Source organism: Myxine glutinosa, chromosome 2, assembly GCF_964187855.1.
Source record: "Myxine glutinosa chromosome 2, kmMyxGlut1.1, whole genome shotgun sequence".
Lineage (NCBI taxonomy): Eukaryota > Metazoa > Chordata > Myxini > Myxiniformes > Myxinidae > Myxine > Myxine glutinosa.
The window spans coordinates 167,102,890-167,117,769 of NC_136262.1; the positions used below are offsets into that span (position 1 = coordinate 167,102,890).

Sequence of the window (14,880 nt, forward strand, 5' to 3'; positions counted from 1 at the left end):
TATGGTTCATAGGGGTCGAAAAGATGGCGGGGATGATATGAGATTGTTATACCTCTCCTGCTTGAGGAAAGAGACTGAGTCCCCCTCCCTCCTCCCTCCCCCCTCCTCCCCCTCCTCCTCCCTCTCCTCCTCCCCCTCCTCCTCCCCCTCCTCCCGCCCTCCCCCCCCCCCCCGTTAAACCTACATCACTAAATCCTTTTGCAGATTAATCTTCTTTTTCATTCATTCATATTCATATTCATTCATTCATTCATTCTCTCTCTCTCTCTCTCTCTCTCTCTCTCCCTCTCTCCCTCTCTCCCTCTCTCCCTCTCTCCCTCTCTCCCTCTCTCCCCCTCTCCCCCTCTCCCCCTCTTCCCCTCTCCCCCTCTCCCTCTCCCTCCTTCCTTTTTCTATCTCTCATACTCACACTGCTTTACTGTCAGGACATATGCATGTTTATCCCCTATATCATTACTCTTCCATCAGCCTAGGTCATTTAATTAAAAAATACCAAAAAAAGTCATCAAATGATCATTGTCTTTTTTCTTTCTTTTTTGGTTTACCTATGGAACTGGAATGGTTCCAATTTTAGCCACTGCTCCTTTAATTAACAAAATGGTATTAGGGCCAACAAGCAACGGTACCCGCCCTGCGGGCAGGGCTTCAGTTGGGGGACCCAAAAGAAAAGGCAAAATATCAGAAATTGAAGGCTTTTTTATTTTTGTATTTTATAAAATAAACGATTACATAAAATACACGTTTGTATAAACGATTTATATAAACATCCGTTAAATCATATCACATGCAAATCATCAAAATCTAAACAGTATTTGTAGAATTTCAATAAAAGCCACATCACTGTTCATATCGGTAAATATTATTCTATCATTATTTGGAAAAACTGAAAAATTGGAAAAATTTTCCTAATTGGAAAAACAATATAGCGTATTTTACTCCAGGGGGTCCCAGGATTACCCACCCAAAATTTCGTTGCGATCGGTTCAGCCGTTTTTGCGGTACCTGGGAACAGACGGATGGACAGACGGACACACATTTGGTGAATTATAGTAATATGCTATGAAATGCAGTGGTGATCCGTGATGTAACTGTTTGTGACCTTTTATAATGAGAAAATTTAAAGATATACGGAAGGTAGCGCAGGACTAAGTGTCCCCTGCTTAAAATGCACTAATAAGGTTTAAGTATTATTCATGGAGCACCAGTGTCACCATCATTACTTGTAAATATAATTGAGGGAAAAATTTGGCTAACGACAACCACATGTAGTTGCAACTAAGTTGTGGTAGTGTCGTAGAACCACGGCATCACTTGATGTACGCCTTGTTTCAGAAGAATCAACATTCTGACTTTCCAACACAATTACTTGGATGGGACTAAAAGTCACAGGAACACAGCATGGTCTATGCTCCTGCTCTGAAAGGAGGGCCACATACTGTGTGTGAGGAAGGAACTGATCGGGCCTACCCAGCACAACACAATCCCCACCACAGTCTTGGATGTTCACAGTCTCAGGTTCAGTTAGAATGTCATCAAATAAGTTATCCTTTGACAGGTTGACAGATAGAGGCCGCAACAGACATTCAAGGGACGGTCTCTCCACGGCAGTATCCCGGCGTTGCAGCCTGCTCACCCGATGCTGGAACCACCATGCTCGAGCTGTGTGTAAGGCTTTTAATAGCAGAAAACTCGCCAACGGGTCACTTGCTGCCTCTCTGCCACATATGCCCACAGGGTAGCAGGTAAAGAAAGATTAAAAAAAAAAAATTAATGAAACGTGCATCATACACTTACTATTCAGACCTTTCCTTCAATTGTGATGCTTTACTTTGTCATGATCAAAACAACATTGTTTTTTGCATCTGTATGTTTACATTCTTCACCATTTGTATGAATAAGCATTATTGAAAGAACAAAAAATTTGTCACATTATACTTTCTGACGTTTCCTATTGTTTTGCTTAATAATATGAAAGTGAACTAGAACGGCACTCCTCCGCCAGGCTGAACAGTTTGTTTTGTATCCCACTGATAGGCCGGATCTGTATTCGGACCTGAACCAAAATCTAATCGGCTTGATCTTGTCACCTAACCAACTCGTCTACCAAGTTTAGTCATAAGGCATCCATAACTTTTTTTAAATATCATGTTATATATCAGTTTTAGCCAGATCACCAAATTATGACGAATCACTTAAAAAATTAAATAATTCTCGTATCTGAATCCATATTCAGATCTTCACCAACATCAAATTGATTAGTTCTTGTCACACACCCAACCTGTCCACCAAGTTTCGTCCAAATCTGTCCATACCGTTTTGGGATATCCTGCTATGTATCGTTTTTTGCCCCGTCTCTCAATGGTGAAGAATCACTGAAAACATTATACTAGCCGGATCCGAATCCGGATCTTCCCCAAAATCGAATCATTTCGTCCTTGTCACATACACTACATCTCTGCCAAATTTCGTTTGAATCCGTCCACAACTTTTTGAGATATCTTGTTCACAGGCAAACAAACAGACAGGGGTGAAAACATGACCTCCATCCACCTTCAGTGGCGGAGGTGATGAGCTTTTCACCTTTTACGTTGCTTGTGATGCCCACTAGACAGATGTCCCAGGTATTGGATTTTCTATCAGAGGTTGTTTGCTTTGCATCACTTCACAGTCCTTCATGCAGGATTTAATATGTTTAAAAAAAACCTAAGACAATATTCAAACCCATTATCTTTGACATATAAGGCATGTGGACATGACACTACAAGAATGGATGTTACAATCGTAATGTTGGTGAACCAGGATTTTTCAGCAAGAGATTATGTTAAGCCAACTTTCAGATAACAATTGATGCAATGTGGTTTCGTTTTCCTCCCCTTCTCCCACCCCCATTTTCCCATTCATTCATTGACTTGATTGTTGTCCCACTGCCAGTTCTACCTTGCTCTTCCATGAGCCTCACTCCTGTAAAGAAAGAAAAGTGAAAGAACCTTACCCAGAAATTGTTTCTTTGGCTGCTGTTGCATTATTCTCTTGTTCCTCACCAGACCAAATCCTCAGTATGTGCTTGAAGGCCAAGAAGATCTGTGGGTCCTGCATTGGAGGCAGTGCCATCACGTCCTTTATTACTTGCTCAAGGAGTCGGTTGATGAGGAAGGCTACTGGTGTTGTACCACGTCTTGCCCGTAACCAACGAACCATTCGTCGTGCCTGCCTTTTTAAACTGGAGGCTTTCAGATGTTCAGTGTCTCTAGTTTGGAAACTGGTCTTATTCTCTCCACTTTCCGTCCAGTCTGACGCATCGCCGTGCATCTCCTTCTGATCATTTGGGATTAATGGAGTGCTTCCACTTGCCCCTCGATTGTGCTCGGTGTCCGATGGCCATTTGGGTTGAATCAAAGTCTTTGACGAGTTTCTTTGAGAGGCAAGGGAATATTTTTCAAACTCTGGTGAAAATATGCCATCGAGACCAGGTTGTGTCAAGTTTTCCCATGGGTTGTCTCTTTTTGTCTCTTGTTCTTTGCTTCTTAACATGAAAAATGTCCGACAAGGTATTGCAAATAATGTGACCTTTCCAGTCTGTTGACTCACCTCAATCAAGGATCGATCACTAAGATTTTGACTGCTGTATAATGGAGACTTTTTCAGAATAGGTGGTCCGTCTCTATTTCCATTATCAGAACAACTCGGCCAGTGACCACCGTTTGTCAGAGCAGCGAGCAAAATCACAATGTTGGAGAAGAGTTTATGGCATGTTGCACCACAGGGTCTTCCTGTGACTGTAGCAAAGGCTTGGTGCTCTCCAGTCTCTTCCTCTTCCACTGATCTTTCTTTCCACTGACTCCGCAAAATGGTGTCCAGTTCAGAGTTCAATGGCTTTGCCCTCTCCAAATTTTCTTTTGCATGTATTGCAGTTGTTGGATTCTTCTCTTCGTCATGAGAGTTGATGAACTGCCTGCAGCATCAAAGAAAAATGAGGTCGGTAAAGGCCTAGTTAGTATACCACACAATTAATTCAACCATCATAACCATTATAACCACCCACAGCAGTGTTTGCATGCCCGATGTGATCCCATTTCACTAAAACTGTTCTGCCTTGTTTGTCTTTAGTGATGAAGGCCCATGCATTACTGAATACATTTACTTTCTCAACCTATGACAGAACAAACTGCTTGATTTTTAATTCGGTTTTTATTAATTTTATCAATTAAAAGTAGGCGAGCATATATGATCGTCATGGGAAATGATAAGTGGCCAATGGCCATAAAATCCATGGTTTGTATTGCCTACAGATGCAGACTAACACCGGTCTTCACAGAGATTAGTATTCCTTTTTAACTAAGAGCTATATTGTTTTTCTTCCCCTTGGGTAATTAAACTAACACCTTCCTCATGGTAATTAAACTAACACCTCTCTCTCTCTAATCTAAACGACTACAAAAAATATTATATAATGGGTGATGACAAGAAGACGGTACTCATACAATTTAAGAAACCTTTTTTTTTTATTACCTCTGGTGCCGAAGGTGAGCGGAGGTTATGTTTTCACCCCTGTCTGTTTATCTGTCTGTCTGTGAACAGGATATGTCAAAAAGTTGTACATGGATTCGGACGAAACTTGGTGGACCGGTTGGGTGTGTGACAAGGTCGAATTAATTCGATTTTGGTGAAGATCAAATATGGATCTGGATACGACAATTGAGCCTGGTGTTGGCTTAGCGGTTAGGGCGCCGGCTTGGGATCCCAGGATCCTGGGTTCGAATCCCGGGTCGATCGCTGAATTAACGCCAGGGGTGTTGACTCTGCCTGTCATCCTTCCGAGGTCGGCAAATTGAGTACCAGTTCACTGGTAATTCCCTGTGTGTCACAAGAGGCGACTAACAGGGTTGGCGGCAGGAAGGGCATCCGGCCATAAAACATTGCTTCAAAAAAGGGGACTACGGTGCCCAAAAAAGGCCAACCCCTGCTCTGTGGGGAAAAATGGCATCTAAAGGTGGTTCCTATACGACAATTTAAAAAAAATATTTCAGTGAGTCGTCTGATTAAACGGATTTTTTTTTAAATGAGTTATTAATGTTTTGTGATCATCTATGAATTGTGGTCTTCCTCGGTAGACATTGTCTTTAAGCATCTAACCTGATCTCAGTTTGAGTCTTCTTGAATGATTTTGTTCTCAGATAAATTTTGACTGAAAACGATTTTTCTTTAGTTGTCCACAGCATGTTGAAAAAATGGGACTGCCATGACGAAATCAAAATCTGCTGAATATACACAAACTCCACTTTGTGCACCTTCAAAAGGTAAGAAGATATCATTAATATCGAGGAAGTTATTGCAGGTAAGGTATAGGTACCGTGTTGTGGTCACCCTTATAAAGGCACTTGAATTGCATTTCCGTGAAAAGGTCAGGTAAAACAAAAAGTCCCACAGAGGCATGCAGCCCCCAAATGAAAAAGAAGAAAAAGACATAAAATGTCATAACCCTCACCGTGCTTTTAGTAATTTTTCTGAACGGAGTTAAAGGCTGTCAGTCGGCCATCTTTGGTCGGGTGACAAAACAAAATCTTCTGCATATGTAACCCATCATTCATTATCTGTCTGCCAAATTTGAAGATCGGTAAATGCATGTCCGAGAAAAGGTTGCGGACGTGTTCAACATCGGGTTTTTTACAACTAAAATGGCCGCCAGTCAGCCATCTTTGATCGAATCGTGAAACAAAATGATGTGCATGTGTACACCGTCATGTATTGTCTTTGTGCCAAGTATGAACAATATCAGTCCATACATCTCCAAGTTATGGTTGTGGACGTACAGACGGATGGACGAGACCAAATCCATTAGCCCCCGTTTCGGACTAAATAATGCCGCCACTGGTCATCTCGTTTGGGTTCCCTCTCGGTTTGTACCCCTGTCTTCCATTTTAGCATATCAGACATTTATTGAATACTAGTGAAGACAGGATAATTCCCCCAGGATTGGCGATTTTAGTGTGACTTGATATGACTCGCCCCGGGAGAGCGCGATGTTGTACATATTTTCATAAAGAGAATTGGGGGCCTAGTCCAAGCTTGAACCCCTGGGACTATGATTTTGTTTAACCACATCAACCTTCCTATGTATACCCTGAGTATAACCACAAAATTTCAACACATTTTGTCCAGAGGTTTAGGAGTGCATTGAAGTAAAAAAAAACAACAATAACGAAACAAAAATAAACAGAGGCTTCTCAAATTATATGAGTAGTAGCAATACTATGTGTGTTTAACATCGTTCTTGACTTCTTGCCATCATTTTATTGTAATTAAACAGTTGTGATTGCTTGTGTGGGGATGTCCTTCCTTACTTCCATCGACCTGCTAGGAAAGCGGAAGGCATTACATTAGCTTGGGAATTGCCACATCATAAGGCTGATAGAGGATTTCTTCAAAATACAATGGATGACTTTTGTGCTTTGTGGGTGTGGGCACTTGCAACTGACCAATTGATTTATGAATTTATTGCATACAAAATCTAGACTCATGGAATAGGGTGGTGACAGAAGAGAAAAAGACAATTACTGACAGTGGGGAAATGGGCCAAGACTTGGACATAATAAGCCAGGGAACGAATGATCAGGAAGAGAAGAGAGAGGAGGCAAGGAAACACATTAACATGGAAGCAAGAGGATTCGGTTATGTCGGATTAATGGGGTAAAATAAAGATCGTGGAGGGATGGGAATGACATGACATGGTAGTTCGCTGCTTGCTTCAAGTTCAGGAGGGAAGATGGGATTGAACAGCCTCAGGAAGGTGATCTCACATGTGTGAGAAAAGGAAAGCAAAATAATGGAGGCATGCAGTATGCCTGGATTTTGGAAGTTTACCCAAGAGAGGGTTATTGGAAGAATGAGTGCATCCTGGAGGAGTTGGGGAATGTTGGAGGGATGAGAGAGCAGATAGAGAGCTGGACCAGAGGAGAGGTGATTTTAAAAAAACAACAGAGGTGCCACCTACCTGTCTTTGAGAGCATTTCGGACCCATTGAGGGGAATTTTTAATAATACCGAGAGCTTTATGTTCAAGGAGAGACAGAGGTGATGCCATATGGGAGAGTACTCCATTGAGTCAAGGAGAAGACCTTGTAGGCCTGCCAGTAGTTCTGATTTATCAAGGGATGATGAGGATGCCCAGTTTGCAGCTAGATAGGAGGCCAGCTTTGCTATGAGGTTGGCCCCAGAGAGGTCATGGCTGAAGATGACACCTAATTTAAAAGTTCAAAAGACTGAACTTCTTCCAGTAGCCAACCATGATGTGGAGTCATCCGAACAAGGAAGCGAGGGCTTTCCAGATCACCCAAGAGGTCTCGAGCAGCAAACATTACTCATTTATATTTATTTATGTATTTTCTTGTGGAATGTATAATTTTCCTGTCACGGAAATATTAAATCGAAATAACCGTTTAAGTGTCTGTTACTATAAGCTCCACAATCAAGTGTTGACATTGGTACCTTGTTAGCGGTGATTCCCACTCCTTGGGATCTCTCTGCTGTGTTTCTGCAAACAGGCCAAGCTCTACCTTAGTCGGCCTTTCTCTGGTCTTGTTAATAGCCTCGGCCAGGCCTCCCATCAGCCCACAAAATGCAAAAGCAATCAGTATAAGCATGACTGAATTGTTTGAGCACATCACTGGGAAAGAATTCTGCAATGGTCAGACAGGTCAAAACAATCACAGAGATAAATTCACAAAGGATAAGCACAAGACACATAAAAAACACATTCTGAATCCAGTAAAGCATTTTATCCACTGAGAAGTAAACTGGGCTATCCAAGTTCTAAGAAAACGGGTATTAAATTTCAGATTCCTTGTAGAATTCCGATCCACTCATATTGAGCAAAGATCAGTAACAGCATCAAACATTTTGTTGAAAATTGTCGTTGACACTCGAATGTGTCATGATGATCACCTCTCAAATTTCCTCCCAATCCGTCTATAATCAGGAGGACATCATGTAGCTCAGCAGGTTTACTCCCAATCCATCTATAATCAGGAGGACATCATGTAGCTCACCAAGGTTACTCCCAATCCGTCCATAATCAGGAGGACATCATGTAGCTCACCAAGTTTATCCCCAATCCGTCCATAATCAGGAGAACATCATGTAGCTCACCAAGTTTACTCCCAATCCATCTATAATCAGGAGGACATCATGTAGCTCACAAAGTTTACTCCCAATCCATCCATAATCAGGAGGACATCATGTAGCTCACCAGGTTTACTCCCAATCCGTCTATAATCAGGAGGACATCATGTAGCTCACCAAGGTTACTCCCAATCCGTCCATAATCAGGAGGACATCATGTAGCTCACCAAGGTTACTCCCAATCTGTCCATAATCAGGAGGACATCATGTAGCTCACAAAGTTTACTCCCAATCCATCTATAATCAGGAGGACATCATGTAGCTCACCAAGTTTACTCCCAATCCGTCCATAATCAGGAGGACATCATGTAGCTCACCAAGTTTACTCCCAATCCGTCCATAATCAGGAGGACATCATGTAGCTCACCAAGTTTACTCCCAATCCGTCCATAATCAGGAGGACATCATGTAGCTCACCAAGTTTACTCCCAATCCATCCATAATCAGGAGGACATCATGTAGCTCACAAAGTTTACTCCCAATCCATCCATAATCAGGAGGACATCATCTAGCTCACAAAGTTTACTCCCAATCCGTCTATAATCAGGAGGACATCATGTAGCTCACCTAGTTTACTCCCAATCCGTCCATAATTAGGAGGACATCATGTAGCTCACAAAGTTTACTCCCAATCCGTCCATAATCAGGAGGACATCATGTAGCTCACAAAGTTTACTCCCAATCCGTCTATAATCAGGAGGACATCATGTCGCTCACCTAGTTTACTCCCAATCCATCCATAATCAGGAGGACATCATGTAGCTCACCAAGTTTACTCCCAATCCATCCATAATCAGGAGGACATCATGTAGCTCACCAAATTTCTTCCTAATTCGTCCACGATCGTTTCACGCTTCATTCTCACCCCATTAACTTGATCAATTTACTTATCTTCAACATACAAACCCAAATATCCCAATAACTTTCCAATTATTATAACATATCTATATCTCTTTATAATCAAGATGCACATCCCATTAATCTCTTTGCAAAGAATTGGCCTACTGTTTAGATACATATAGTATACATATACCATATAGATATACCATATACCCTCAATGTATGTGGGGTAACAGACTTTACATCTCCTTCTGAAGGAGAGTGTGCTCCAACATATACCTTTCCTTTCAGGCACTGCACCACAACTTCAGTTTTCGTCTGGTTCGATTCCACAGAGAAACAAGACCACAGCCATGCAGCTCAAAGATGAATACACTAGCAAATGGGTTCTTCTGTTATCACTCAACCAACAACACCATGGAGACCTTCCACCCAAGTACCAACTGTACTAAGCTCTTCATAGCCTCTGAAATCTGATCTCATCACTCATTTCAACCAAGACGTAGGCATATTTGGTTTAAATGTCGTAAAAGCCAAGATATCATTAAGAAATGCGATTTTTATGGAACAGGCAAACAAATTAGGTTTTGAACGCTATGCCTGACATCATAACATTGAGATACAGAGCAGACAATACAATTTCGTTTCATTCGGAGTCACCAAAAATTTACAAACACAAGGCAATCCTGAAGTTCTTGAGTCAAAGGGTGAAACTCGAGTCAGACTTAAATCGCATTTCTTGCAACTCGACTCGAGATTTGGGAGGTTGGACACTCAACAAGACATGGGATTGGAAAGTTTCAACTTGAGACATTGTCGCTCAATCAAACAATTTGAAATTTCTCAGGAAATGTTAATTGCACATATTAATTAACATCTACCGGTAAGGTTAATAAAAGAGAATCCAAAGAGAAAACCAAATTGACATTAGAAAACCTTTAAAGATGGACGACGCATCATCAGCTTGGGGGTGTGAGAGTAGACTCGACTCAAGACACTCGACTCGAACTTGTTGACTCGAGATTCAACGCCAGGTTTTGACAAAAAGTAAACAATGTCCCTCAAAGTCAGAGTCGACTAATAATACTAATTTAACAGCCACAATTATAGGCCCACCTTCTTGTTGTTAATGTTGCATATTGTCCGAATATCCGAATCCGAATCCGAATCCATATTCAGATCCATATTCTTATATCCATATATTCAGATCAGATCATATTCAGATCAGATCATCATTCAGATCATATTCAGATCCATATCCATATCCATATTCTTATCCGAATCCATATTCAGATCTCCACCAAAATCGAATCGATTAGTCCATGTCACACACACAACCTGTCCAAGAGGTTTCGTCCAAATCCGTCCTCAACTTTTTGAGATATCATGTTATGTATCGTTTTTGGCCCTATCTCCCAATGGTGAAGAATCACTGAAAAAATTCTACTAGCCGAATCCGAATCCGGATCTTCACCAAAATATAATCATTTCGTCCTTGTCAAATATGCTACCTCCGTGCCAAATTTCCTCCGAATCCGTCAACAACTGTTTGAGATATCTTGTTCACAGACAGACAGACAAATAGACAGGGGTGAAAACATAACCTCCTTCCACCTTCCGTGGCGGAGGTAATATATAGTCCCATCTTGTAAAGAATAAACACGAGAAAACTAGAATGAGCACTCAGTAGAGCACGTACCTCCACCAGGCTGAACAGTTTACGTCTTGTATCCCATTGATACGCTGGATCCGGATCCGGAACTTCACCAAAGTCGAATCGATTCGTCCTTGTCACACACACAACCTGTACACCAAGTTTTGTCCAAAGCCGTCCATAACTTTTTGAGATGTCCTGCTATGTATCGTTTGTGGCCCCATCTCTCAGTGGTGAAGAACCACTTAAAAACTCTTAAAATTCTCGTATATGGATCCGGATCTTCACCCAAATCGAATCATTTTGTCCTTGTCGCACACGCAACCTCTCTACCCAATTTCTTCCAAATCCGTCCATAACTTTTTGGGATATCGTGCCCACAAACAGACAGGGTTGGAAACATAACCTCCGTCCACGTTTGGTGGTGGAGGTAAAAATGGTGAAAGGTGTTTGCTCCAAATTAGAACACAAAGCGCTGACATTTTGGGTCTTTCTCTTTGCTCCAATGAAGGGCAAGGCTCAAAAAGTCAGTGCCTTGTATTATTTTATGGAACAACTTTCAACTTTTGCCAGAGGTCTTTGCCAGAATCAGCAGCAATTCATGAGGGGGGGGGGGTGAGCCAAGGAAACTTTGCGACCCAGGTCTTTCAAAAACTGGCCGGACAGACCTGGCGTTGGACCGAAGGTGGGAGAAATTGAGAATTTGTTCAGCGTGCCGGTGATAACTAGCCAAATCTTCGCGAGACACCATGGATGGGACCTTCAACGTCCACCAATTATAATGGTAACAGGTGGGACACCCAGATTAATGGTACGTGCACTTTTGTGAAACAATTCCTTTCCGCGCGCAAAGCACCAATCCGACAGTACATAGTCGGGATTCAAACCCAGGTTTTTCAGCTCAAAAATAAATAAGTGACACGTCTGGAGCATCCTGTCAAATCGAAAAAGTCAGTTTGAACATCTCACATTAAAATCTATAGAAATAAATAAATAAATAAATAAATAAATAAATAAAAGAAACATTCTCACCTTTCACACTTTTCCGAACTAGCTCCTTCAAAAACTCACGAAGCCTTTATGTTCTGTCTTTAATTACTTCAAGGCCAGGTTTCTAGTGGTGGCAGCCTGGTGAAGAGGAAGGCCCAAACAGAATCCAGCTTTTTGCCCAACCAAGCAAAATTCTTCAAGGACGCGTGCGGTCAATGCGTTTGGGTGGGATCTGCGAATAGCTCACGCAACATAAGGGCACCTCTAAAGAAAGCTTTCATGTCGTGCTTATACAGCACACATGAAAGGAAACCCAAGGACAATGGAAGTCTGACAAAACACATGTGCCCTCTTTATCACAAGGCTTTTCCATGGGAATGTTTTCAAGCTTTGATTCCTTTCTGTTGATGGCACTGAAACCGAATCCTAGGAAGTTGTGGAAACACATTTCACCAGATGAGCAATGTCAATGCTGCAGTGATCTGGTTGGAACTAATCCTTCCCATATTTTATTGAATAGGTACGAGAATACAAGGCCCGTCGACGGACGCACGCACGCACGCACACCGGCGACTGAGCCCTTTTTTAAATGGGTGAATGAGTTTATTTAAATGGAATGGGTGAATGAGCGAATGAGTTTATTTAGAACGGTAAATGGGAAACTTTTCAGCAATACATTAAATAAATATTGTATTCGAAGAAAATTAATATTTTCAGCAATAAATTCAGACATGTCAAACTTGTGCAAGTTTCCAGTTTCTTGCCTCAAAATGTTCACATGTCGATTCTTTTTGCGAATACCATTCTAATACTATTTTGGTTTGTTTTATTATTTTGTTTTATATATTCTTTTGGTTTTCTAGGTCAGTGTGCAGGCCTACATATTGCTTTTGTCTTTCCAACATTATCAATGCGTTTATGTATCCAAATTTAGAATTTATCTCCTTTTTGCCTCGATCCCCACTCACCAACAATGCGCTCTTTTCTTCTTGTTCCAAAACGCTTCCATTGACATTCTTTTTCCCTCCGTCTCTCCTCTCCTCCTCATTTCCTCTTTCCTATTTTCAATTTACTCCTATTTCCTTTCCCCATGGTACGGAATGTACATCTAATATAGAGATAACTATTCGATTGGGAATTGTCCAAACTAAAAATTAACTAAATATATGTTTAGGCAACTACAAGTGATGTCAGGGTATGGGGCAATTTTGTTGGGTTTTGGGTGGTAATTGATAGATCTGGGTAGATTAATTTATGGGTATCGCAGACATCATTGTACAGTAAAAGTTGGATAAATATGCTATATCTAAGTTTTGTGCAAATGCACTGATTGATACACAACGGACTGGGCCATAAAAAAGGTAAAAATCGATAAATAAATCGGAACTCGACACCAGTGACAGATAATATATTTTCTTATATGAAGCAACAGGTTACGCATCACTTTTGGAAGATTGTCTTGCTTAACTACCAAGATAACCTGAATAACTACATCTTTTAAGTCAGCAATTGTGGTTGGTTTCACATGAAGAATCCAGAAGGGCATGTGGTAAGGGAAGAGTATTGATTATGGGAGATTTTAACTTGCCAGGTATAGATTGAGTTCAGGAACAGGGAAAGGGCAGAGCAGATGAGGATTTCCTAGATCTAGTCCAGGATTGCTTTTTAACCCAGTTTGTAGATAAGCGCATTAGGGGGAGTGTGGTGTTCGACTTCCTCTTAAGTTAGTAAGTTATTCGGTTAAGGAGGCTACACAGGTGCAACGACTGCTGCTCCCTGTCCTGACATCTGTTCCATAATGATGATCTTGAGCCAATGTTTGTGCCTCCACCAGTGACGTTATTTGTCTGGCACTGAAATCTGCCTTGATGCAGTGCATCCACCTTTTTGGTGGTCTTCCTCTTGGTCTGGTGCCATTTACCTTTCCTTATATGATAATTTTTTGGAAATCTATTCTCGGGTATCCTTACTATAATGTACGGACCAGTGTTTGTTTGTTTATATTTGCCGATGGTCTTGGGGGTGGGGAAGGGGGCGAAGGGGGAATGCCAATTCTCTATGTGAATGTGTATTGTGTAGCGCCTCCTTCAGGTGGGAGGGGGTATTACAAGTTTCCATCCTTTTATAGCACAGTTTTTTTGTTTTGTTTGTATACAAGATCGAGGTTCGTGTAAGAGCTAACATCAATCACAAAATGACAAAATGCCACATAAAACATAAGATAAAGGGAGCAGGAGACAAGATGGGGATAGAGAGGGAAGCACACAAGTACAACATTTGAGAGCAGGGACATCGGGAGATCTGTGGGAGGGAGAGGGCTTGGGGGGGGTGGAGGCACGGGGAGGGGAGGGGGGTGGGAGAGGTATAAAACACATGGACACTGCTAGGACTTCTAGGAAAGAAGTCGGAATTTCAAAAAAGTAGATCTGGGGTGAATTAACGACCCACGTTTTAAGTGTTCCTGGCCCACGTTTACTAGGGCAGTGGGGTGTTTTGAATTATAAGTTGTAGGCATGTTTTTGCTTCATGCACGTAACCAGGGTTTTTTAATTTTTTATTTTCGGGAGTGATTGAGGGATCTGTCAGTTTTCGGGATACACTGCCCAAATAAATATGTGCGTCAGAAGAACGCGTTGCATGGTTAGAACAAGGTTGCCTGTAGGGTGGGTACTCTGCTTGTCCTTTAAATGTGGCCAATGAATCTAAGCCTTCTTCGTGTTATACTCTACGTTATTGCGTGTTTTACTCCAATTGTTTCCCTTATTAAAGTATTCCTTATTTTTTCCAGCCAAGTTACTCCCATTATTTTTATGAGGCATACCATTTCAAAAACAAAAGTGAAAATTGCTTTGCAATACATGTCCCCTAGCATTGCCGATGAATGTTTTTTATTTTTTGAACAAATTTTAAAGATTGATCAAATGCCCTGAAACTCAAACTTGTTCTATAACTTATCATAATAAAGCCATGTACCAAGTTTCAGTTGAATATGTTAAAGGGTATGGAAAAAGTAAAGAAAACAAACCCATGTATATGTGATATTTTAATATGTGATATTTACTAATCTACCCAGATACAGTCATGTGAAAAAGTAAGTACACCCCATGTAAAGTTTTGACTTTTTCAACATATTTCAACATACAGCTATTTGATCTTCATTTCAACAATATTGAAAGATAAAGGTGATATTGTGGCGGTTACCTTATGTGCAGGTAACCG

General features: G+C 41.2%; 1 protein-coding gene across 1 annotated transcript; it reads right to left on the bottom strand.

The window, feature by feature from the left end:
- Positions 1-681: 681 nt before the first annotated feature.
- LOC137422529 (uncharacterized) lies at positions 682-11,780 on the bottom strand. The gene is made up of 4 exons (XM_068109261.2): positions 11,704-11,780; positions 7,485-7,675; positions 2,993-3,952; positions 682-1,715 (listed from the first exon to the last, which is right to left on the bottom strand). Exons 2-4 carry the CDS (start codon positions 7,658-7,660, stop codon positions 1,250-1,252), a joined length of 1,602 nt encoding a protein of 533 aa, XP_067965362.2. The 5' UTR covers positions 7,661-7,675; positions 11,704-11,780; the 3' UTR covers positions 682-1,249.
- Between the last annotated feature and the right edge of the window lie 3,100 nt (positions 11,781-14,880).

What these genes read in the sequence shown, in the direction of transcription:
- LOC137422529 (XM_068109261.2), bottom strand. Translation starts at nt 7,660, where the DNA reads ATGTGCTCAAACAATTCAGTCATGCTTATACTGATTGCTTTTGCATTT. An exon ending in TGGGAATCACCGCTAACAAG is followed by an intron (nt 3,953 to 7,484) that starts GTACCAATGTCA and finishes TTGATGCTGCAG; the next exon opens with GCAGTTCATCAACTCTCATG. An exon ending in GCCAAAGAAACAATTTCTGG is followed by an intron (nt 1,716 to 2,992) that starts GTAAGGTTCTTT and finishes CATATGTGGCAG; the next exon opens with AGAGGCAGCAAGTGACCCGT.